The sequence below is a fragment of the Meles meles genome, chromosome 3, assembly GCF_922984935.1.
Source record: "Meles meles chromosome 3, mMelMel3.1 paternal haplotype, whole genome shotgun sequence".
NCBI lineage: Eukaryota > Metazoa > Chordata > Mammalia > Carnivora > Mustelidae > Meles > Meles meles.
Genome location: NC_060068.1, coordinates 97,633,705 through 97,659,351, shown reverse-complemented (window position 1 = coordinate 97,659,351; position 25,647 = coordinate 97,633,705). Strand labels below are relative to the sequence as shown.

The following is a 25,647-nucleotide window of genomic DNA, read 5'->3' as shown; positions in this document are numbered from 1 at the left end:
AAAATACACACACACACACACACACACACACACACACACACAATAAGGGTAAACACGATGAAGGGATGAAATATGACAATAAAGATGAAAAAAATTTTTAAATTTTCTAAAAAGGGAGTTAATAAGTTGGTTGGGAGAATAAAGAAAAAGTGGAAAGAATTTGCTCAGGCTGGAGACTAGAACAAAGCCCTGTGCTAGATTTAGGGTATATTTTGATCTATTAGAAGAAATTGTATCCCAAATTTTTTTAGAAGAAAAAACCCTATGTGTATACAAAAAATAAAGTTAGATACAATGAAGGATAAAATATGACTATAATAATGAAGGTTCAAAAGGTTTTTTTATGAAAGATATTAAGATAAACTAGTTTAAAAACGTTAAAAGAGGAAAGAGTAAAAGTTAAAAAAACTTTAGCTTAAGAAAAAAATAAAATTAAAAAAATTAATTAACTCTGTAGGACTAAAGAATCATGGGGAGAAAGCCATGAATTCCATGCTTTGCTTTCTCTTCCTCTGAAATTCCGCTATTCTGCCTGGTAAGTGAACTTGGTCTTGGCTGGATTTCTTGCTGATCTTCTGGGATGGGGCCTGTTATAGTGATTCTCAAGTGTCTTTGCCCAATGCAGAATTGCACCACCCTTACGAGGGGCCCGGCTAAATAATCCACTCATGTTCACTTTTGGAACTTTTGTTCCCTCAATGCTTTCCATAGAGTTCTGGAGGACAGGAATGAAAATGGTGGCCTCCCACTCTCTGGCCCGGAGGAGCTGAGAGCTTGGGGCTCCACTCCTCAGTATGCCCTCGGAGAAAAGTGCTCAATCACTCCTGTGACCCCTGGCCTCTGGCTGCACTCCGAGCTCACCCAGCCAGTGACCAAGCATCTCTGTCTCTGGCATACAGCCCCTCCTAGAGTCTCCAAACCCAGCAGATCCCTGTGCTCTTCCGGGGGGGGGGGGGGGATCTTCCCAGATTGCGTAGTGTCTCTGCTCACAGAGCAGTGGTCTGACTGTGCCTCAGATCACAGTTTAATATAACCCCGAATTGAGAGCTCACTCCTTGGCTCCATCTCTGTAGCCAGCTTCCCCGCTCTAATCCTGCGAGCTCTGCAACAGTCAGACACCCCCGATCCTTCTGTGACCCCGCAGAACCTGGGACAACGTTGTCCCTGCATGGGCTTCACCCCAGCTTAGACTCTGGAGCAATGTTCCTCAGTGGAGCAGACTTTTGAAAGTACTGATTTTGTGCTCCGTTGCTCCACCACTTGCCAGGAGCCGGCCCCTCCCCCCATGGTCTATCTTCCTGTCTCTTTGGATTCACTGCTCCGCACGTCCTACCTTTCAGAAAGTGGTCAATTTTCTGCTTCTAGAATTGCTGCTATTTTTCTCTTCTATCTCCTGTTGGATTTGTAGGTGTTCAGAATGGTTTGATAATCTAGCTGATCTCCTGCTACCTGATATCATCTCAGCCTGCTACTTCTCCGCCGTCTTCACATGCTAACATTTTTAAGAGAAACTGGAAGATGAAGCATCTCCTCCTTTTTTTCCCTGCTTCTTGTCTTGTCCACAGGCATTGTGCATAGTCAGCAGTAATTGCTTGGATTTGTTTTCAATCCTTCTCATAACAGTAGCTACTACTGGGTTTACACTTTAAGATAAGCTATCACAGGTTACTTAAGTGGCATCACTATGTATTCTAAGAGTCCTTTAGTCCAATGTGGAATATTCATAGTGGTGTTTGAGAATTCTGGGCATCTCCATTAAATGCTGTATTCAAATGAGGTCCCACTAATGAGAAATTATATTTCTAGGAAGTGCCTTTTTACTGAAGACAGTTGTTCAATGCTGCTACATTTAGAAGTTAGGGCTGATGACCTGGGAAATGCAGGAAATGATTTGATTTCCTCCAGAGCATAGCATAATCTTTGTGAATTTTCTAGGGCCCAGAGTCGTTCTAAACCCCAGAATTGCTTAGATTTAGGGAGGCTGAATTACCTCATTTGGACTTAAAGACACTGATGGGTTTTTTGTTTTTGTTTTTTTTTTTTCTGAACACGAAATTTTCAAAATATTATTCTTATGCCTAAATTTAGATAATTGTTGAGAAAAGGTAGCCAAAAAAAAAAAAAAAAGCAATACGTGAATATGTCTTCACTTAAATACATGCTCTTTAAAAGAAAAGTGAAATTAGGGTCTCCAGAGCTTTAGGAGTCCATCCTCACTATAGGTAGCAGTAGGCTTGGATGAGGGTGATGTGGGATACCAATCACACCTTTCTCATGAAAGAACGTTCTCTGCAGTTTGCTAGTGACTGTGCTAACACGGTAGAGCACAAAGTCCTCCCTGACACAGTATATCCATTCACCATGGAGGGGGAGGGTGCAGCAAGCAAATTCACCACCACCTCTCTCAAAGAGCTGAAGCTTCTGACGATCTGACCCTGCAAGGTCATGGTGACCACTGTTATTTCATCTGGTGCATGCCACAAAGTGTTCTGGGTTTTAGGAAGCAGGATCACACTGTTGACCATGGTATCTGTCCCTGTAGCACTGCCCAGGGCTTTAGAGTTATTTGAACATTCTGTGGTCTTCATATTCCACATCTTTACAGGGCAATCAGAAGATGCACCAAGTCCATCTTGTGTCAAAGTAGCTTCACTAACGAAGGAGGGATGGATGCAAAATTCCTTCAGAGTTTTCCCAGATTTTAAACTATGAATTCTAATTGTCTCATCCGAAGAGGCACTAAGGATATGACTACTTTCCTGAGAGCAGGTGACACCTTTACTGTGCTCAAAAAGAGTGGGGAGGATTCTTTTCTTTAAATATTTATTTTAAAAAGAGAGAGCGAGAGTGAGTATGGGAGTGAGCCTGAGTAGAGGGAGGGGCAGAGGGAGAGAATCCCCAGGCAGATTCCCTACTGAGCATGGAGCCTGGCTCAGGGCTCCCTCTCACAACCCTGAAATCATTACCAGAGCCGAAACCAAGAGTCAGTTGCTAACTGACTAAGCCACCCAGACACCCTGAGGGTAGTCTTTCTAACGACTCAAGTCTCTTATTCATGGTCTCCTCCCTTAAATTAATTATCAAAGAAGGCTTCACAGCGATGGTGAAGATTTTTCTTTTGAGTTTTCTTTCTCAAGACTGTGGTTAGGTCTGATGGGTTTCCCTATCTTGGAGTATATCACTCCAATACCAGGAAATTTCATCATTTCCTCCAGGAGATAGTACTGGATAAACTCTGCCAACTTCTCCTTTTTTAACCATCAACATTTGAAAGTCTGTCCTTTGGGTTCTCAGTCTCCTTCCATTTAAGATACAATCAGTCAAGTAGTTTCCTGCAACTAAGTGATGATAATTATTTTCCAGATCCACCTGTCTGAGATTATGCCCAGATTTCCTTGGCCGGTGTTTAGAGTGAACTCAAACTCTACATCTGCATATTTACCCCCTGATTTACTCCCACAGATAACTAGGATGGCTTTTGTGCACTGATTTTGCTAGTTGAATTCCCATTTGAACTTATTTCTAAGTTCCTTGGAGGCACCTTGGATTAGTTCCTGTTTACTACCCACAAGCAGTCACATTGTGATGGTCCTCTGGTGTGTGAAGGGAAGTGGAAGAAGCACTGGAGGGCCAGGGAAGTGGTGGAATGAGGGGCATCATTATTCATCACTGCTTGTTAGCTTTCCATAGTCATTGGCTCATTTCTCACAGATGCTCTGCACACTTGTTGCACTTAACGTGATATTTGCTATTAGTATCCATGCTTCTGTCTCTGCAAGTAGATCCGTGGTTCTCAACTCTTTTTCCTTTTCAAACCCATTTGGAGGGATAATTGATATGGAGCCATTAGTCACAGTAGCTCACTTTGGTATCCTCTCCATCTTCTGACTCCCTTCTCCTTGTTAAAAACCACTGAACTAGAATGAGGTTGGTGACAGGATCATCTTTTATTCTAAACACCTAATGTGTGACTGGGACACTGATGAGTGAATAAGAGAATACTTGAGATCACCAGATGAGTCAAGGGGGTGCCAGGACGAGCACTTGGGCAGTGTCAACTTCTAGAATGTCTTTCTCTGCAACTACTGCAATTTTTCTAGTTTTGTCTCTGAGTGTGATTTAGTACTGATGATTTTTTTTTAATTTTTTAAAAAAAGATTTTATTTATTTATTTGACAGAGAGAGAGAACACAAGTAGGCAGAGAGGCAGGCAGAGAGAGAGGAGGAAGCAGGCTCCCTGCGGAGCAGAGAACCCGATGCGGGGCTCGATCCCAGGACCCTGAGATCATGACCTGAGCCGAAGGCAGCGGCTTAATCCACTGAGCCACCCAGGCGCCCCAGTACTGATGATTTTTTTAGAAGGATTTTCAAAATTCACAAATAATAGGTGAGTATTCTCATTTTAAAGGAGGCAAGCAGTGATTATTAATTGTAAAATGTTTTATTCAACAGTTAATACTGATAATTTCCTAAAATTAAAACCCCTTGTCAGAATAATAATTTTAGTTTTAACATCCATAATTATTCATTTATTGAGAATTTGAGCATCATAGTTTTTATATAGTTTTCATGGTAGGGCCTCCCTCCCTTTCCAGAATGATTTTAGGACTAGTATAGAGGCATGTCTTCTAGGTAAGAAATGGAGAAAATTAAGACAATGTTCTGAATAGTTAGGCACTGACAAACACCATTAGTGTTACAACTAATTTTGAAGAACACACTTACTCTTCATCAAAAAATTTTAAGGGGCGCCTGGGTGGCTCAGTTGGTTAAGCCGCTGCCTTTGGCTCGGGTCATGATCTCAGGGTCCTGGGATCGAGTCCCGCATCAGGCTCTCTGCTCGGCGGGGAGTCTGCTTCCCTCTCTCTCTCTCTGCCTGCCTCTCTGCCTGCTTGTGATCTCTGTCTGTCAAATAAATAAATAAAATCTTTAAAAAAATTTTTTTAAATTTCTCTTTGTTTTGTGCTCATTTAAATTAAAACGGTAATTTCCTGAGAGAGTAGCTACTGCTATTGAGTAACAGGTGGTTACTATTGCTGTTATGTAACCAGTCTCTTATTGTTTCCTGATAGTATTTTTACCATTACAGACCCAAGTTCTCATTCTGCTTTATTGCCCTCAGCATTTTCAGTTAGTAAGATATTTCAATTGGTTTGTATATAAGAAAATTTTAACCTGGTGGTTTTCTCCAGAAATGATGCACATGAATTTTTTTCAAATGATTTATTTTGTTGAGAAATCTTTTTCTTTTTTCCTATAATGATCTGTCGGATGAGATGTGGAGTCCTTTATTTCTTCCAGAAATGAGTGATTACTTTTACATTTGCTTTATCCTTAGATTATCCCACCATCTCTTTGTGGGATGAGATGTACAGTCAGCAACCTTTTTGTTCTAATTGATTCTGTTAACAATATTGTATGTCTATCATGTACCAGTAGGTACTTAAATACTTAGACTTTAGAGAGGAGTAAGAAGAGCTTCCCTAGGCAGAAGCTCTGTGTACAGAAGCCAACAAGTAAAGTGCTAAACATCATTCTGTGTGACATGTGCTACAGTGGAAGTGGCATTTGCCAAGAATGAGGGGGAAAGGACATTGTAGGCAGAAGGAACCACATGAGCAAAGCATGGGGATGTGAAATACCATGGCACTTTCGAGAAATTAGGAGTCGTTCCATCTGGCTGCAGTGCCTCAGTCCTGAGGCGGACATAGTCTCTGATCTATACAACTCACAGTCCTTTTTTTCTTGGTGGCTGGTGTACTTTTCGTGTTACACAGTGGAATGAATTTTGGGTAAATTAAATGTTGACTGGGGCTGATGAAGAAATTGTGAGGGGATTCATGTGATGAGAGCCAAAAATATAAATTAAAAAGAAAGTCAGAAAAAAAAAAAAAGACTTTCCCTTAAAACCCCCAGAATCTGTTTGTTGCTGGAAATAGAGTTATTTAAAAGAGATAGGAAATCCTGACTGATGACGTTTTCAGTTCTCTCCTCAGCCTGCCTGCATTAACTTGGGGATGATGGGGGTGTGGGCGCTGTGGCTGCTCCTTCTACTCTGCAAATTCAGCCTGGCAGGTAGGTTGACAGGTCCCTTTTTATGGATTATATGACTCTTACTAAATTCTTTGGACAAGAACTGTGAATTGGAGTGCAAGGGGACTCCTGGACCTTGGGTATATGTAGATGAACAACAGGGGATTTGTGAACTCCCTGAATTTCTGTGGATGGGTGCGTGCATGTTGATGTATATATATGTGTGTGCAAATTTGGCAAGATGGCCTATCATAGTTTCAGAGGGAGATATGACCCCCCAAAAGGCCAAGATCCACTGTGTTAGAGTGGTAGTAAGTTCTTATCTCAATAGTTTTTATGGTAAGAACAGTCGTTTCATGTAAAACACACACATAAAAACAAAAATATGTAACCACAGTATTTTCAATAATTTCCAAGGATATAAAGGGAAATGATGACATAACATATTTTTACAATGGTCCAATTTAAGACTATGGGACAACTTAAGACTATGGGCCTTGCAGATATATTATCCATTACTTTGATTGCATCTTATATTTAGAAGAATTAGGACCAGAGAGGAATTGGGGATTGGGTACTGGGAATGTAGAGAAGGCATCATGTCATGTACCAGTTTGCTAGGGCTCTCATTACTACACACTGAGTGGCTTAAACAGCAGAAATATATTTTTTTCATAGTCTGGGAGGCTGGAAGTCCAAGATCAAGGTGCCCATGGAGTTGATTTCCTGACACCTCTCTCCTTGGGGCATAAATAGCATTCTTCTTGTTTCCTCTTTGAATGGTCATCCCTCTGTGTGTCTTAATCTCCTCTTATAAGAACACCAGTTGGATTGGATTAGGGCCTAACTTAATGCTCTCAATGGTAATTAAAACCTTAAAAACCTTATCTCCAAATAGAGTCATTTTCTGAGGCAGTGGGGGTTGGGGCTTCAACTATGAATTTGAGCACATATAATTAAAACTGTAACATGTAGTAATTGGGGGTGACCTAGATGCAGTCGTAACTCACAGATAACATCTTCCAGACCTCTCCTCTGGCATGGACTGTCTTGTAGCCCCCTGGGATATACCTGTGGTGCTTAGGAGTTTTATAAAGACCCAGGAGTACTGGCAAGTACTCTAGAGTGTTAGAGTCATGAGAACACATGAAGAGAGAAAACTACTGATAAGATGAATTCTTCTCCCAAGTCTTAGAATCCTGGATTTTCAGAGCAGACTGTCTATTTTTTACATTAGTCAGGGAAAGTTGTTTATGCTGCAAGAATAAACAAGCCCCGTATCTCAGTGTTTAAAGCAGCAAACTCTGTATGTCCATTAGAGGTAAGCAGGAGCCCGGGTGATGAAGGCTCTGCCACCCTAAGATGCTATCATCTCACCATGGATTTGCAGGGTGTGCGGGAACAGAGGAAGGAAAGAAAGGAGAATCATGCACCACAACTTAAATGATCCTCTCACATGGCCATGCCTAATTTCAAGGTGGCAAGAAAGTAAGATCTTGCTGCATGTCCAAGAAGGGGAGATATTGATGAACACTAGAAATACTACTGAATGTACATTTTATTTATCACAAATGTGTTCTGTAATACTAGAGTAAGGGATTAAAATATTCCATTCCAAAATATGCTACTTTGACATGGGGATTATTTTGTTGTGGAGGCAGAGGAGAATCAACAGATGCAAAAATGAAGCCTACTGCATTAGTTTCCCACACATATTTACCTTCTTGTTTCCTACCCTTGGAAAGCTAAATTCTTTTCCTTTGTCTTGTCTGGTCTGCACAAATTTATTGTATTTTTGTTAAGATGCTATGTGAGCCCAAGATCAACCATCTCTTCTAAATACTTTTCATTGAGGTATCTCCTGAATGATATGCACTGCATGCATTAATAAACTGGTTTTTGTTTTGTTTATTTGTTTGTTTGATGTGGGACTTCCATCAATGTCTTACAGTTTTCAGAGTATAGGTCTTTCATCTCTTTGGTTAAATTTATTCCTAGGTACTTTATTATTTTTGGTGCAATTATAAATGGAATTGCTTTCTTAATTTCTCTTTCTGCTACTTCACTATTAGTAGCATTATTAAATAAAAGTAGCATTATTAAATATATTAAATGCAACAGATTTCTGTATGTTGATTTTGTATCCTGAGACTTCAGTGAATTCATTTATCAGTTCCAGTAGTTTTTTGGTGTAGTCTTAAGCATTTTCTATATATAGTATCATGTCATCTGCAATTAGTGAAAGTTTTGCTTCTTCCTTACCAATTTGGATGCCTTTAATTTCTTTTTGTTGTCTGCTTGCTGTGGCTAGGTCTTCCAGTACTATGTTGAATAAAAGTGGTGAGAGTGGACATCTTTGTCTTATTCCTGATCTTAGGGGAAATGCTTTCAGTTTTTTCCCATTACTATGATGTTGGCTGTGGGTTTTTCTTTCTTTTTTTTAAAGATTTTTTAAATTTATTTGAGAGAGACGGAGAGCAAGCACAAGCAGGCAGAGAGGCAGAGAGAGTGGGAAAAGGAGGCTCCCCGCTGAACAGATAGCCTGACACGAGGCTCCATCCTAGGACCCTGGGATCATGACCTGAGCAGAAGGCAGACACTTAACCAACTGAGCCACCCAGGCACCCTAGCTGTGGGTTTTCATATAAGGCCTTTGTTATATTGAGGTATGTTCCCTCTATCCCTATTTTGTTGAGGTTTTTTTTTTTTTTTAAACGAATGGGTTATACTTTGTTAAATGGTTTTTCTGCATCTATTGAAATGATCATATGGTTTTTATAATTTGTTTTATAGGTGTGATATATCACACTGATTGATTTGAGAATATTGAACTACCCTTGCAACCCAGGAATAAATCCCACTTGACCATGGTGAACAACTTTTTTTTTTTTAAATTTTATTTATTTATTTGACAGATCACAAGTAGGCAGAGGCAGGCAGAGAGAGGAGGAAGCAGGCTCCCTGCTGAGCAGAGAGCCCAATGCGGGGCTCGATCCCAGGACCCTGAGATCATGACCTGAGCTGAAGGCAGAGGCTTAACCCACTGAGCCACCCAGGCGCCCCTCTTTTAATGTATCATTAAAACACCAGTTTCCTGATGTTTTGCTAAGGATTTTTGGATCTATATTCATCAGAGATATTGGCTTGTAGTTTTCTTTTTTGGTGGAGTCTTCATCTGGTTTTGGTATCAGGATAATGCTGATTTCATGGATTCATGGAATGAATTTAGAATTTTTCCTTCCTCTTTTATTTTTTGGAATAGTTTGCGAAGAATAGGTATTAAATCTTCTTTATATGTTTGGTAGAATTTGCCTGTGAAGCTGTCTGGTCCTGGACTTTTGTTTGTTGGGAATTTATTGAGTACTGACTTGATTTCCTTTCTAGTAATGGATCTGTTCAGATTTTCTATTTCTTCCTGTTTCAGTTTTGGTAGTCTTATATTTCTAGGAATTTATCCATTTCTTCTAGGTTGTCCATTTTGGGTCATGTAATTTTTCACAGCATTCTCTTACATTTGTTTTTCTTTCTGGTTGTTATTTCCTCTTTTATATTTGTGATTTTGTTTAGTTGGGCCTTATCTCTCTCTTTCTCTCTCTATCTCTCTCTCTCTCTTTTTAATGAGTCTGTCTAGAGGCTTATCAATTTTTTTGATCTTTTCAAAGAACCAGCTCCTGGTCATTGATCTGTTCTATTGTTTTTTAGTTTCTATATCATTTATTTCTGTTCTAATCTTTATTATTTCTTTCCTTCTGCTGGTTTGTGGTTTTGTTTGTTGTTCTTTTCTAGCTCTTAAGATTAGGTTGTTTATTTGAGACCGTTTTTTGCTTCTTGAAGTAAGCCTGTATTACTATAAACTTCCCTCTTGACCCACTTTTGCTAAGCCCCAAATATTTGAATCATTCTCTTTTCATTTTCATTTGTTTCCCGGAATCTTTTTTTTTTTTTTAAGATTTTATTTATTTATTTGACAGAGAGAGAAATCACAAGAAGGCAGAGAGGCAAGCAGAGAGTGGGGCAGGGGGGAGGGAGTAGTCTCCCTGCTGAGCAGAGAGCCGGATGCGGGGCTCGATCCCAAAACCCTGAGATCATGACCCAAGCTGAAGGCAGTGGCTTAACCCACTGAGCCACCAAGGCACCCCACCAGGGAATCTTTTATTTCTACTTTATTGATTTCTTTTTTGACTCATTCATTGTTTAGTAGCATGTTGTTTAACCTCTGTGAATTTGTGGTCTTTCCAGATTTTTTCCTGTGGTTGACTTCTGGTTTCATGGTATTGTGGTCAGAAAAAAATGAATGCTATTTATGATTTCAATCTTTTTGAATTTTTGAGACTTGTCTTGTGATCTAATATGTGATCTAGTCTGGAGAATGTTCCATGTGAGTCTCTGTGCCTCTTGGATCTGCAACGGGCACTCTGTGTCTCTTGGAAGTTTTCAGCTCTTATTTCTTCAGATGAATGTTTTGCCCCCTTTTCTCTCTTTTCTTCCTCTGGACTTCCTATAATGTGAGTGTTTTCATACTTGATGGAGTCACTGAGTTCCCTCAGACGTTCTCAGTTTTCATAATTTTCCCCCCTCATTTGCTCAATTTGGTTACTATTACCCTGTATTCTAGGTCATTATTTCTCTGTTTCATTTAGCCTGCTACTTATTCTATCAAGTGTATTTTTAATTTCATCTGTCATGGTCTTTATCTCTGATTTGTTTTTATCTCTTTGTTAAGTGTCTTACTGATGTCCTCTATCCTTTTCTCCAGTCCAGTGAGTATCTTTATGATCATTCCTTAAATTCTCTATCAGGCATATTACTTATGTCTGTTTTGCTTATGTCTCTTGCTCTGGTTTGGTCCTATTCTCTCACTTGGATATACTTCTCTGTCATCTCATTTTTTGGTAACTGTCTGTGTCTGTTTTGTATGCAAGATAAGTCAGCTATGTCTCCTGCTCTTGAAGGTAATTACTTTAGGAAGAAGAGGTCCAGAAGTACCCTACATTGCAATGTCCCCTGTTCCCCAGGATCTAGCCCTTCAGGGAGTTTCTCCTCTGGAGGTTGCATGTGTCTTATGTTCTTGTCTCTTTTTGCTTCAGTTCAGTTGTCTACAGTGACTCTCTTTGCCTGTCGTAGGTAGTATTTGGTTCCCTGCAGTTGTGGCTTGTATTTAAACAAGTACACTCTGGTCTGCTTGCCAATTGAGACCTGGAGCTGCTGTTAGTACGGGCCAGCCTAAGTGGATCTGTAAAAGGCATGTGGGAAGGTCTTGCACTTTTAACAAAGCCTCAGCCTTTTGCAGAGCCTGCCACCACCAAGACCTAGGCTTTGCAAAACGCACAGGTTGGGAGAGGCAATGCTGGTGAGGTTTGTATTGATCTTCTGTGGGAGGGCTCTGCATTGCTGGGGCTGAGGCAAGTGTGGCTGGACAGGGCAGATAAATTGAAGCATGGAGGGGGCGCTTAGGGCAAGCAAGTTAGGTAGGGAATGTGGGCAAAGTGCTGGTTCCCACAGATTGCTATGTGTTTATGCTGGGGGGCAGGGGTGGGGATTGGTGCATACTAACTCCTTTGATCCTGGAGGAGTCTTTCTGAGATCCCTAGCTCTCCAAGACACTCCTAGTTATGAGTAAATCACTCTTCCTCCCATTTGCCACCAGTGATATTCTGTCTTTCTTTTTTTTTTTTATAAGACTTTATTGATTTGTTTGTTTATTATTTGTTTATAGACTATACAAGTCGGGAGGGGCTGAGGAAGAGCAGAGAGGGAATCTGAAGCAGACTCTGTGCTGAGTGCAGAGCTGGACACAGGGCTTGATCCTACAACTCTGGGATCATGACCTGAGCTGATATTAAGAGGCAGATACCCAACCAAATGATCCACACAGGAGCCCCTGCCACCCAGTGGTTTTCAAACTGCTGGTTCTCCACTGTATCTGCTCAGGCTTCTTGTCATGCTGTCTCTTTAAGGGTGAGGACTCAGCTTCCTAAGTCCCTCAGAGCTCTTCTAGAGCCAAACACCTTATTTTAAGAATTTCAGGCTTCGAGTCCTACTGTTTGTAACTCACAAAATCAGGCCCCTCTTGTTTTCAAAGTCAAATGTTATGGGGGTTTGTTTTACCCATTTTGAGTCCCCAGTGTGATTGTCTGTTTCTTGCCTTCACTATACTCTCAGCTCCCTCCTGTTTGTGGATGGCCGTAATCCCCTAGGTCTCAAATCTCATCTCTGCCTTCTTCAGTGTGGTCTTTTCTCTACCTTTGTTTGTGGGGTTTGTTCTTTTAGTCTTTGGTTCTTTTTCTGGAATATTCAAACTGATATGAATGTTACCTAGTAGTATCTGTGGAACGAGGTAAGGTTAGGGTCCTCCTACTCTGCCGTCTTCCCGGCAGCACAAGATAGAAAATCTGACTGCACTGATGACTAATGGGTGCTTCAAGGATGGGGTGCAGCTGTAGGGGCACCTTGGTGGCTCAGTTAAGCATCTGCTCATAAGGTTGAAGTGTGGTGTAGTTGAACATTTTGTGTTTTTCTCTTTTCCACATATCATCCATTGCCCAGTTACCCAGACTGGTTCCAACATTTGATGCTTGACTTAGTATTTTACTAACACTTTATATTTGCATGGCATTTTAAAGATTTTTGCTTCTCAAATGTTGCTTTTGATTAAGAATGTAAAAAGTATTTTTTTAAAAGGTAAAATCTAGTTCTTCAAGGGGAATAATTGAAGAAAGGGAGTTAGATTCTTTCCTTGGCCATGAATGGGAGAATCTATTGTATGTATCAACTAACCAAAAAAGACCAGCTTTTGACCTGCCTGTTTTCATGAAATGATTGTGTCGGGGTGTGTGTGTGTGTGTACTTATATTTATGTATGTATATATTTGTTTGTTTGTTTATCTAGTTCTGCCTGCTAAGCCTGAGAACATTTCGTGTGTCTTTTACTATGAGGAAAATTTTACTTGCACCTGGAGTCCAGAGAAAGAAGCCAGTTATACATGGTACAAAGTAAAGAGAACTTAGTAAGTATGGGAGCTTGTGTGCTATCAGTGGGAGTAAGGGAAGGAGGCAGAGGCTCCTGGGTCATTCATGATTCGAGTCACTTATGAAATTAAAGGTTTTCTTCATTACAGCTTCTGGTTGACCCCTATTTGTGTCCAGTGTCTGGGGTGACATCTTGGCTGCTATAGCCATGTGACAGTATCTGCAGCTACAGTGGGGGGAGAGGGAAGATGTAGCTTCATGAGGACCTCCTCTGAGAGGCACTGACTTGGCTGAGAGTGGTCACCCGTTATAAGCATAGTGAAAAAATCTGTTTATTTACTCTATTCAGCTATATTTGTCCTCTTTCCAGAATGTGCCATAAAACTGTTCCTTCTTCATGAACTCGGTTATAGTAAGTGGGGTTATAAACCCATAACTGGGAGACACATTTTTCTCAGCCTGCCACTAATTTGCTGTGTGACCCCTGTCAAACAGTATTCCACCAGGACAGTGATTCCCAAAATTTTCACTATCTCAAGCATTCCTTTTTAGTCTAATCCTACTAGAATAAAAATTTGAAAAATTTTATTATAATCCTAGCCAAAAGCTAGATGTTTTAGTGACTATGTGCAGGGGATTTTTTGAAATTTTGAAAATAGCCCATAAAACACTTTATTTCCTTCATGTTCCCTAAGAATAAGGAAACCCATGTTAGGAAATATTGAAAGATGATCTTTAAACTTTTTCCATTTCAGAAAGAGAGCCTGTAATTCCAACTTTTTGTTTTGTTTTGTTTTGTTTTTAAATACAAGATCTCATATATATTCTTTTTTTTCCCACTCCTTGAAAATTGGTAACTAGTGTTATCAGGGAAGTCTACTTCATGCTTTGCAGTAGAAGAAAAGGAAAAAAGCAAACACTCTTCTTTGCAGTACTCATGTATCCATGATATATCAGGGAGATGATTTAAAATAGAGGGCAGGAAACTTTTCCTATGAAGGGACAGACAGTAAATATTTTAGGCCTAGAGGAGATTGGATCTCTGTGAAACTACTGAATACTACTACTGTTGCAGGAAAGCTGCCACAGACACAGTGTGTAAACCAAGCGGCCAGACTGTTCAATAAAACTTTATCTGTGAACACTGAAATTTGAATTTCATATAATTTTCACACACCACAAAGTATTTTTCTTTTTCTATGTTTTCCCCAACCACTTAAAAATGTAAAACCTGTTCTTAGCCTCTGTGCCTTACAAGAAGAAGAGATGGGCTGTATTTGGTCAGCAGGCCTAGTTGGCTGAGTCCTGCTTCTGAAGATCAGAGTGATAAAGGCCCACTAATCCATGATCCGAGTGTCTTACCTTCTCGCAGACTTATTAGTTCAAGGTCCGGTGTTGAATAGAAAGTACCAGAAGAATGTATCTGAAAACCTCAATAAGTGTACTCCTATTTTTCTTTTTTAAGGAGTCATCCCCCCCTCCTTCCATCACTCCCTATGGATTAACATTATTCTCACCCATTGGTCCTGTAGAAGTAGGAAATACCTGAGTGGTCTTTTTTTTTAAACTTTCTTCTTCAGATTTTATTTATTCATGTAAGAGAGAGACAGAGAGAGCATGGGCAGGGGGAGGGCAAGGTAGAGACAGGGGTGGGAAGGAAAGGGACAAGCAGACTCCCCACTGAGCGGGGAGCCCAACATGGGTCTCTGTCCCAGGACCCTGAGATCCTGACCTGAGCTGAAGTCAGATGGTGCCTCATGCCAGGGTGTTCTCAGACCTGTATACAACCCCTGTGGGTGGCCCCAGGCCTGCTGGGCTCTCCAGGACTCCTGGACTGGTTTGTAGTTTTGTAAGTTTATCACTGAGAATATCTCTTCCAGATAGAATGGGAGGATTTCTTGTGGATGGTCAACCCTGAGAACAGATGGTGGTGGGTCAGTAGTATGAACAAAACGTACTGATGCTCAGAAATGATAGGAATAGATTTTTCCTTGAGAAAGAATAAGGAGACTTGGGATGCCTTCAGGGAGGGAGTGACTTTTGAACTGAGGTATGAAGGAGCCCTTGAGGCGCCGAAAAGGGAAGAAAGGTGATTTCTTAGAGGTTACAGCATTAATAAAGGCAAATATATTCAGCTACAGTAATAGTACTCATAACAATGAGTAACATTTCACTTTTAGATCCAGTGGCTGACATTTTAAAAGAACTTTATGCATATGAGTCCATTTCATCCTCATAACAGTGCTATGTCATAGGTATATTATTATTCTCATTTTAGAGATGAGAAAACTCAGGCACAGGGAGGTTAGGAAGCTTATCCAAGGCACAGAATTCCAACCTGGTCAGCTCCCAGAGCTTGTGCTTAGAACCCTGACCCAACAGTACTCTGGAGGCTGTTTTTGCACGGCTCCACAATAGTAGAAAGCCTTTAAAGTCTTTTCTACTTTCAAAATTTCATGCTTCTGTACATTTAAGCTTTGCTCCATTGCGCCCAGCCCCAGCGAACATTGGCATCTTGCAAAGTAGGATGTTCCCTGCCTATTTCATCTCTTACATCATCATCCCCCAGCCATGGGGACTAGGACTGTACCCACCCATTGGATTCCTACCAATCTTTGTACTTACCTTCATTAAGTTATAGCTTGATAGGATTTAAGTTTTCTTTATGCCCAGGAAAACAATTTAATGAGTTTTCTGAAAATAATGTATGGCAGTGATAAAAATTCTATCTGAAAAATATAAAGAATGTAAAAAAAATCACTTGAAATTCCACCACCAGAGATAAAATTTTAACATTTCGATGAAAACTTTTCAGACATCTCTGAGAATAGTTATATAAATATATAAGTTTATATAAATGTGATTATTATGTACATAATACACATCCTTTTTTTTCCCTTTTTACCACCAATAGGAGTATGGGCATCTTTCCATATCAGTAACTTGATTTATTAAAAACTATTTTAATTCTATTTATGTATCTATCATAGTTTATTTAACAAATCCTCTTTGATTTTATTTGTCTTTTAAGGATAATTTCTCAAGGCTAGAATCTGGTGTTTTCACATAGTCAGTATTTCTTACCAATAGGAAATGTATTACAAGCGTAGATTTTGCCGGACTTACGGAGTTCCAAGGAAGTCTCTATGGCTCATAACATCTCAGGCAAGAAATGGGTAACTTTGATCTCTCCTTGGAAGAGATGAAGAAGGAATTTGGAGAAAGGCGCATTATATTTGAGATGATATAGTCCTCAAGAGAAACCCAGAGTGAAACTCATAAATACATGCTTAATATATTAAGTATGGCTTTGTTTCCAAACTGCTGTACTAAACTCATGTTGAATTGCTTTTTCCTTCAAAGCTCTTATGGATACAAAAGTGATATTTGCCCAACTGATAATTCTACAAGGGGAAATCATGCTTCTTGCTCCTTTCTTCCTCCAACAATAACAAACCCAGATCACTACACCATTCAAGTGGAAGCTCAAAATGCAGATGGTATAGTTAATTCTGATATAACACATTGGAACTTAGATGCCATAAGTAAGTATCATTTTTTATTCATATATAATCTATTATTAAAATATAACCCCTCCTCTCTTTTTCTCAGAGGAGATGTAAACATAAAAGTAAACTCAAAGCTCAAGGATATAATAGGTATCCCAAGGGTTATGGATATGTATGAGGGTTCCTTTCTCTCCATATCCTCACCAATGCTTGATATTTCTTGTCTTTTTGATACTAGTCATTCTCACTGGTATGAGGTGATATCTGTTTGTGGTTTTGATTTGCATTTCTCCAATTATGAGTGATGTTGTGCATATTTGCATGTATCTTTTGGTCTTCTTTTTATCTTTGGAAAATGTCTATTCAGGTCTTCTGCCCATTTTTAAATTCAAATTGTGTGTGTTTTTTTGGTTTTGAGTAGTATGAGTTCTTCATATATTTTGCATATTAGCCTGTAATTGGATATATCATTTGCAAATGTCTTTACCCATTCAGTAAATTGCCTTTTCATTTTGTTGATGATTTTCTTCACTGTGCAAAAGGTTTTTATTTGATAAAGTCCAATAGTTTGTTTGTTTTTGCTTTTATTTCCCTTGCCTGAAGAGACATATCTAGAAAAATTGCTAAGGCCAATGTCCAAGAGATTGCTGCCTGTGTTTTCTTTAGGAGTTTTATGGTTTCAGGTCTCACATTTAAGTCTTTAACCCATGTTAAGTTTATTTTTGTACATGGTGTGAAAAAATGGTCCAGTTTCATTCTTTTGCATGTAGCTGTCCAGTTTTCCCAGCCATTTATTGAAGAGACTGTCTTTTCCCCATTGTATATTCTTGCTTTCTTTGTTATATATTAATCAATGATATAAGTTTGTGTTTCTTTCTGGATTCTCTATTCTGTTCCACTGATCTATGTGTCTGTTTTTATGCCTGTGCTATACTGTTTTGAGTACTATAGCTTGAAGTCTTGAACTGTGATACCTTTAGCTTTATTCTTGTTTTTTCAAGATTGATTTGATTATTTGGGGTCTTTTGTGGTTCCAGACATATTTTAGTATTTTTTTCCAGTTCTGTGAAAAGTGTTGTTGTTATTTTGATAGGGATTGCATTGAATCTGTATTTTGTTTTGGGTAATATGGGCATTTAGAACATTTTAATTCGTCCAACCCATGAGCATGATATATCTTTTCAGTTGCTAGTCTTGTCTTCAATTTCTTTCATCAGTGTCTTGTAGTTTTCAGAGTACAGGTCTTTCACTTCTTTGTTTATATGTATTCCTAGGCATTTTATTCTTTTTGATGCAATTACAAGTGGGATTGTTTTCTTAATTTGTCTTTCTCCTACTTCATTACTAGTGTATAGAAGTGCAACAGATTACTACTGTATATTAATTTTATATCCTCCAGTCTTGTTAAAATCATTGTTTTTAGAATTTCTAATGCAATAGGATATATGCTGATTGAATAGTGTTATTTAAGAAGACAACAGTTTTATTTAACATAATATTAATTTTTTTAAAATACGCAAATACTTACATAGAAAAAAGTCTGAAAATACACCAGAACATTACAGTGGCTCTGGTTTATGGCATTATGGAGGATTTAAAATTTTTCTTTCTTTTTTTTTTAAGAGTTTATTTATTTATGTGATAGAAAGAAACACAGCAAGAGAGGAAACACAAGCAGAGGGTATTGGAGAGGGAGAAGCAGGCTTCCTCCTAGGCAGGGAGCCCAATGCAGGGCTTGTTCGCAGGAAGCTGCGATCATGACCTGAGCCAAAGGCAGATGTTTAATGACTAAGCCACTCAGGTGCCCCTAATTTAAACTTTTTCTTTGTATTTTTCCATATTTAAAAAAAAATTTTGGAATGAGCATTATGCTACTTTTAAAACCAGAAAAATATTATGTATTTTGAAAGAGAAAGATTTTGAGTGATAATGTTTGTAACATTCAAGGGAAGTGAGAGATGCTTTCTACTGGACACTTTTGGGGGTTGAGGATAGAGAGGTTGAAGGGAGTGAAGATAAGGGAAACAGCCCATTTTCTAGTTGTGTGATCTCTTCTTTTGGCCTCCTTTCTTCTTGGCATAAGATCTGAACCAATCAGTAAAAGGTGCATTTGCAGAAAAGTCATAGAAATGTATCTTCTCCTCACTGGCCACTCTTTTTTTGGTGTTGGGGGAGGGGTGGGAGAAACAGGGGTGGCACCATTCCTTTTGCCCAGCCTTCCCAATGCCATCTGCATATAGCCAGTTACAAAATATGCATTATCATTTCCTTTCTAGTTTTCTTTTTTTCAGTTTTAGATGGATGTTACTAGTATTTTCTGATCTTTTTGCAAATGTGAGAAATTTATGATGATTTTTATTTTCAGTGAAAATTGAAGCACCTGAGATTTTCAGTGTGAAATCGGTTTTGGGCATCAAACGAATGCTTCAGATAAAATGGATAAGGCCAGTGTTGGCTCCTCTTTCATCTACTTTAAAATATACTCTTCGATTCAGAACAGTAAATAGTGCCCACTGGGTAAGTTATGCCATTATGATGTTTCTATTAGAGGGCCCAGAGAAGAATATTATTGATAACCTTTTTTTGACCCAGAATCATTTCTCCCCCCATTTTCTACCTTAAAAATAGAAGACAGTAGTGAGTACTTTTCGTCCCAGTTCCCCTTTTCGGCCTTTTAGAATGTATAAGTGTTTCTGTCCCTTCGATAGCTCATCTGGTAGAGCGGAGGACTGTAGAATGTATAAGTGTTTCACTGTAGGCATCTTGCATTCTGAGCACACTTTAATATGCACCACTTATTAAAAAGTGAGAAATTTACTTTTGCATTCTACTCTGATTTATGTCTTGATGTGTTGGTGGCCAGAGATTCTACAGCTTGGCCATTTCCTGTTTTATTTTTTCAAACTTTTATGAAATTGTGATATAGGACTTATATTTAGAAAAGTGAACAAAACCTAAATATTACATTTAATTAATTATTATTAAGTAAGCACTTATGTTAAAAACCAGTGAGGTCCAAAATAGCATGCCAAGGTCCCCTGCCTGTCCTTTCCTGAAGATAATCCCCATACCTCCCGAGAGCTTTTATTTTGATTTTTCATGGTAAATACTTCTTCACTTTTTCTTATGGGTTGGCCATTTAAACCTGCATCTCCAAACAACATAGTGTGAGACATTACATAATAGGAATCCATACATTTTGTGTTTTGTAAATATTTGGATTCTTTCAATATTGTACTTTTAGGATTCACCCATGTTATATAATCCTGGAGTTTATATATTTTCATTGTTGTGTAGTACTCCATTATATAAACACAGAGGAATCATGGCTTTAATTTGCATTTACCTGACTTTCAGTGAGCTCATTTACCTTCTCAGGTGTTTATTGGCTATTTGGAGTCCTTCTTTGTGAAATGTTGATTTAAGCTTTTTGCACTTTTTTTCTAGTGGGTGGTCTGAGTTTTAAATTGACTTGTAGGAGTTTCTTATATATTTTATTTATGAGTTTTTTGTTTGTTATGTGTGTTGCAAACACTTCTGACTAGTGGTTTGCCTTTTAACTCTTCTAATGGTTATTTTGGAGCAGAACTTCTTAATTTTAATGTTATTGAACTTTCTCAATCTTTTCTTTTATCCATGAAGTCTTATGTCTTAAATCGTTTCTAACCTCAAAGTTTAGAGGGTATTCTCATATCTCCGTCAATGCAACCTGAAATGATATCAAGTTTTTTTTGTAACCACTAAATATTATTGACTCTTAATTATCCCCTAGCCAGTTAAATCTTCAGGACTTTTCCCACACACACAAGATTTTCTAGTAAAACTCATGTCTACTATCTTATAACTTGTTTATTAAGGTAAGTGTAGGTGTTTTATTTATTCTTGTTGTATTTCTTCATGTTAGTTGTACCCATCATTTCAGCCGATTTAGAGTCTTTATTCTATCACCCAAAACTTACATTTAACTTTTTTCTTTCTAACTTTGTAATATTTTAGGCTTGGATCACTCTTATTTCTATACCTTTATCTGTTAGTTAATAAAAACAGATCTGTCGATCTGTGACTATGTCAGAGCACTGTGGCAAACCATTAGAGACTACTCAGAGATATCAACCTCTTTTCTTTGAGTGTGGCCATTTATCCAGGCTTCTGTGAATATACCGAATTACCACCATAACCATTCAGCCCACCTTTTCCCAACTTGTCCATGACACTATTGCTAGATTCTTCTTTGCTGAAATTCAAAGATACTTTATCTATTGCATTGTCTTTTAACCTAGAACCCTTTCAGGAAAGAAAGTTGGTTAAGTTTCACTTGTCTTGTATTTAACACAAGAGAAATAATGATGTCCTCTCCCCCTCTCAGCTTCCTTTCTATGCCAGCTCTGGAATCATTCTACTAGTACTTGACAACATGTAACATAAGACTCATTAATTTGTAGTTTTGGGAAACATAGAAGGGAACCTCTAGACAAGGCAATTCCTGACAGAGCATAAACTCATCTTCCTTGCATCACATGTTATAGTCTAAGTGAACTTGAGGACTTGCTAGTGGTGGGCCCTTGGGTTTATTCTCTTTGTCTGAGCCCAGAGTCCTGTGGCTGCTGAGATAGGATTCAACAGGAAAAATAAACCAGAATCTCTGTTCCTCTAGAAAATTACTGAGCCATGCTCAACACTAAGTGAGATCGGCAGGTGTAAACTACTGGACCATACAACATCCTCTAGGCCTCTTCTTTGGCAAACCCACCTACATCTGCACTCTTCTTTGCTTTATTCCTTCCAGTCCCTGAGGTGAAAGGTCCTCTCTCTTGCTCTCCTGAAGGAAATGAGAGGGAAAGTGGAATGTGTATTTAGTGTCTCTCTCCTTTCAGTTTTCAGACACGATCAGTTCTAAATGCAATTACACCAACCCAACTTTTCCATGAAGAAAGGTCCAAATCTTTAACCCTCCAAGACCTCCTGGTTATCAATCCCTCCAACCTCATCATTCATCCTGCCCTTGCTAGTTTCCCTTATGTCATGTTGTTTCACTATTCTGTTTCATTTTTGCACCTCTCACCCCTCCCCAAACTTTGCTGAATCTGTTCATGTCTCAGAACTCAGTTCTGACATATTTCCTTCTGAGAACCTGAGATCGGTGCTCCTCCTCTGTCACTGCACTTAACCCTCAGCACAGTCATTTAAAGTTATCTCTCTGTGCATTAGACTAAAAAAAAACAAAACAAACAAACAAACAACAACAACAAAAACCCATATGGCCATATAGCAAGACTTACATTTGTATGATGCTATATGGGTTGCAAAGCGCTTTCTTATACTCCAGACTATTTAATCCTTTCATATATGTCATCAATGAGGCATCACTATTCTTCCTTGTACAGATTAGGAAATTGTGATGTAGAGAGCTTAAATTGCCTGTCCAAGACTACGAGTTTTGTAGGTTGCAAACCTGAGCCCAGGTTGTCTGACCCTAGGTTGTCACTCATTTGACCATATTTTAGCAACCTCCAGACAATCTTCCGGTTGCCTGTTCTAAGGAGCTTCTGCCCATATACGTCCCAACCACATAAACACTCTGCCAAAGATCTCAAGACTGTTTTGAGAGTTTGATTTAGGCTTAGGCTTTGTACCAACAATTTTGACTCATCTTTTAAAACATAAACACTTTGGGTAAGCTAGGATTTGGCACAAAGTACAGATTGTTAGAAACAAACCTGATGAAATTAATTAGTGTTTTATTAGGAGCCTGTTGTCTGTGTTGAGCTGGGAAAGTTTTAGTTAAGCCCATATAAGGAGGATCAGTTTGTTCTGGACCCTGTGAGGGCCAAATGCACTTGCCCAAACAAAAAATCCAAATTAAAAAAAGTCTTTCAGGCAGGCACATTGTTTGAAAGACTGAGCAGAATTTTTTTTTTTTTTTTTTTTTTTTTTTTTTTTTTTTTTTTTTGCTTTAGCAGTAGGGCTGAAAAGAACATTCTTGCATAGTTACATTAGACAGAGCTTTCTGAGGATGAATGCAAGGACCCCCCAACACACAAGCCAAGCATGTGTTTGAGGAGGCTAGTAAAGCAGGAAGAAAACTTCAACAGATCGTTTTAAAAGAATTTTATATATTTAAAAGAGCATAAAAGGAAAACAGAACTTTATTAGTCTTCCTTGTACTTATTTTGTATATTAATATGGTTTTCATTTTGATTCATGTATGGAAGTCACCATGTGGTTGCCTTTCTCCCAAAGACCTTAATCTGGTTTCTCCTGGGCCCCATAACTAGGCTTAAGCTGCAGAGCCTACTCTCCCGGAGAGGATGGGTTGTCCCAGTGACCCTGTTCTGCCATTGCAACATTTCCAGGGCTGACTGGAGGAGGGAGCTCAGGGTACTTTGGATTCAGCATGAAACGCTCCTCACCTTTGGCTCCTACATCCTATTCCCAGCACCATCTTACTAGGCTGGGAGCTCACAAGTGTCCATTTGCAGCTGGGATGCTCAGCTTTTTGCCACATATACACATTGTCATTTTGCCCAGTTTCCTTTAGGCCCAACACCTATCATTCTATACTTATTTTCACAGCTGTTATATACATATAGGAAATGTCAGGACTTGCTTCTCTCACAAGGTTTTATGGGACTAGTGGGCATCCTCACAAAATAGATATGCCCATTAGTGCAATTTATTAATTAATTCAATATGAGTTCATATAAACCAACAGCTGAAAGTTCTTATTGCAGCAACAGTGATCATGCTCAAAAACAAGTCTCTGAATTTTTAGTTTCGCTTGGAAAATTGGATCCAGAAGGGACTTTAGAGACTATAAAAAGCAGTGTGTTCATTTTACTAGTGAAGATACTGAGGTCTAGAAAGGAGAAGTGATTTATTTACCTCTCTCTCTCCATACCACAAAAGAATGTCCAAAATGAATGCATGCATCCAGGCTGCTGAAATCCTTGGCAGCCCTACTGGTCACCCAAAGACCAATAATTTGCTGTGGAAGATTTGGGTAAAGGGAAAGGGTCTTGGAGGGATGAAATCTGTGTTCTGATCCCAGTTCTGCTCATAACTACCCCTGAGGTAATCCATGGTCACTTAACTTTTGAGGTCTTGTCCATGACCTGAGTTTGAACGTGATGCCACTAAGGAAGGTCTCTGTTGCCTACTGTTATGTAAGGCCTTGTATCTCGGTGTTGGAGTCATCTGCTGTTTTTAAACTGAGACCTGGGTTGCCTGGGTCCTTGGATTCCACCTTGTATTTTCCAGAACAACAAGACTACTCATTCACGTCCAGCCCAGGGGCAGGAATCTCTGCCTTCCAAGCGTAGAGAGAGGAAATGGGGGAGGGTGGTGGTTTGTGGGGTGACTCACATTTGCTCAGGCACAAATGATCCCCAGGCATGCGTGGAAGTTTATTTATGAAAATTATATTTTTTAAAACTCGAGGTACAGTGCTTCTAGTTCTGAAATGATTGGGGAATGGAGAAGAAAAATGAAAAGATAAAAGAGGTCTCCCATCTAGCTCAGTGTTATCTCTGTCTTTTAGATGAAAGTCAACTTCACCAAAGAAGATATCGATAGAGATGAGACCTACAACCTCACAGGGCTGCAGGCTTTTACGGAGTATGCTGTAGCTCTGCGATGTGCCCCAGCGGAGTCCATGTTCTGGAGTGCTTGGAGCCAAGAGAAAGTGGGAACAACTGAGGAAGAAGGCAAGCTGGTCCCTTGCAATTTCTTTTCTGCCTGGTCTGGTTTCTGGTGACCTGGGCCTAGCCTTATTGGGTTTCGTCAAACTCTGTACTTGGGAATCATGGACTCTGGCATTCTGTACATTCCCTCTCCACAGGGCACTCCCTGTGCCCAACTGAGCCCACATGGTAAGGCAGCCTTCCTCATATGGCCTTAGTTAGCATCTTTTTGCCCCAAAGACAAAAGAGCACATCTTTAATACTCTTAGAAATTTCTTATACTATATGTGAAGTGATGTAATGTTATTTAAAGATATCCTATGATAAATTAAATCTATATGTTATAAACCTTGGAGCTACCACTTAAAGATAAATAAAGGTGTAATTAATGAGGAAAAAAAGTTATTTTCTTAATGACAGTGAGGGAAAGATAAAGGAACCATACAGTGAGTGAATGCTTGCTGTGAGTGAGGTTTGGTCATTCAGAGTAATACTTTAACTTTGTGGGGATGGCTGAAATCCCAGCTTGGCTGTGGAGTGACGTTGGGCTAGATACCTAATCTCTAAGCCTTACTTTTCTCACTATTTACTCCCCCTTTCCACAATAGAATACAATTTATAAAACTGAGTTAAAAGTAGTATCTACTTTTTAGTGTTATTTTAAAAATTCAATGACATAATGTATTTAGCTTATAGTAAACATTCAATAAATGCCAGGCTTCCTATTATTTTTTTAAACCTTCTAGGAGCCCTATAAATGATGTGCAGTCAAATGCTCTACCACTGAGCTATACCCCCCCTATAAATGATTGGAATCACCCCACTTAGTGAATGAATGAATGAGTAGTTGAACACTTGGTATGTCCACACATCTTTTGAAATAAGGAGACGAAATGTAAAACGTTCATCCTTCTAAACTTCTGAGGCTTTACTCTCCCTGAATTTCCCCCAACCAACATCCAGCCATAATTTCAGTCATATTTTCTTAAATCTTATTCTGTTTTACAGCCACATACCACACAATTTTCAGGTAACATTTGCAATCAATTTCTGTGCTCCCTAGTCCATTTGACAATAATTTATTCCTCTGAATCTTGCTTGAGTTTCCTATGAGACCAAGTTGGTACTCATAGGTGTTCAGTACATTTGCCCATATGATCAGATGTCTGGGAATAATCCAGTGTCTTCTGAATTTTGTAGCTCCCACTGGAGACGTTCATGTTAGTTCAGTCTACACTACCCATTGGTGGATGTGGTTACACAACATGGGTTCATGCAGCACCTGGAAAATTGGACTAGATGACTTCCTTTTCTTTCTTTCTTTTTTTTTGAAATTCATTTATTTGAGAGAGAGGTAGAAAGAATGTGAGCACAGAGGGAGAGCAAAAGGAGAAGCAGACTCCCGCTGAGCAGAGAGCCTAATGCGGGGCTCAATCCTAGGACCTTGAGATCATGAC

General features: G+C 39.1%; 1 protein-coding gene across 1 annotated transcript in view; it reads left to right on the top strand.

Annotated features, from left to right (window-relative positions):
* Positions 1 to 25,647, top strand: part of IL31RA (interleukin 31 receptor A) — an 80,107-nt gene that overhangs the window by 31,087 nt on the left and 23,373 nt on the right. The window contains exons 2-6 of the mRNA XM_046001152.1: positions 5,985 to 6,075; positions 12,923 to 13,040; positions 16,366 to 16,547; positions 18,877 to 19,028; positions 24,049 to 24,214. Coding sequence (XP_045857108.1) covers positions 5,985 to 6,075; positions 12,923 to 13,040; positions 16,366 to 16,547; positions 18,877 to 19,028; positions 24,049 to 24,214 — 709 coding nt within the window. The remainder of the gene's footprint in view (positions 1 to 5,984; positions 6,076 to 12,922; positions 13,041 to 16,365; positions 16,548 to 18,876; positions 19,029 to 24,048; positions 24,215 to 25,647) is intronic.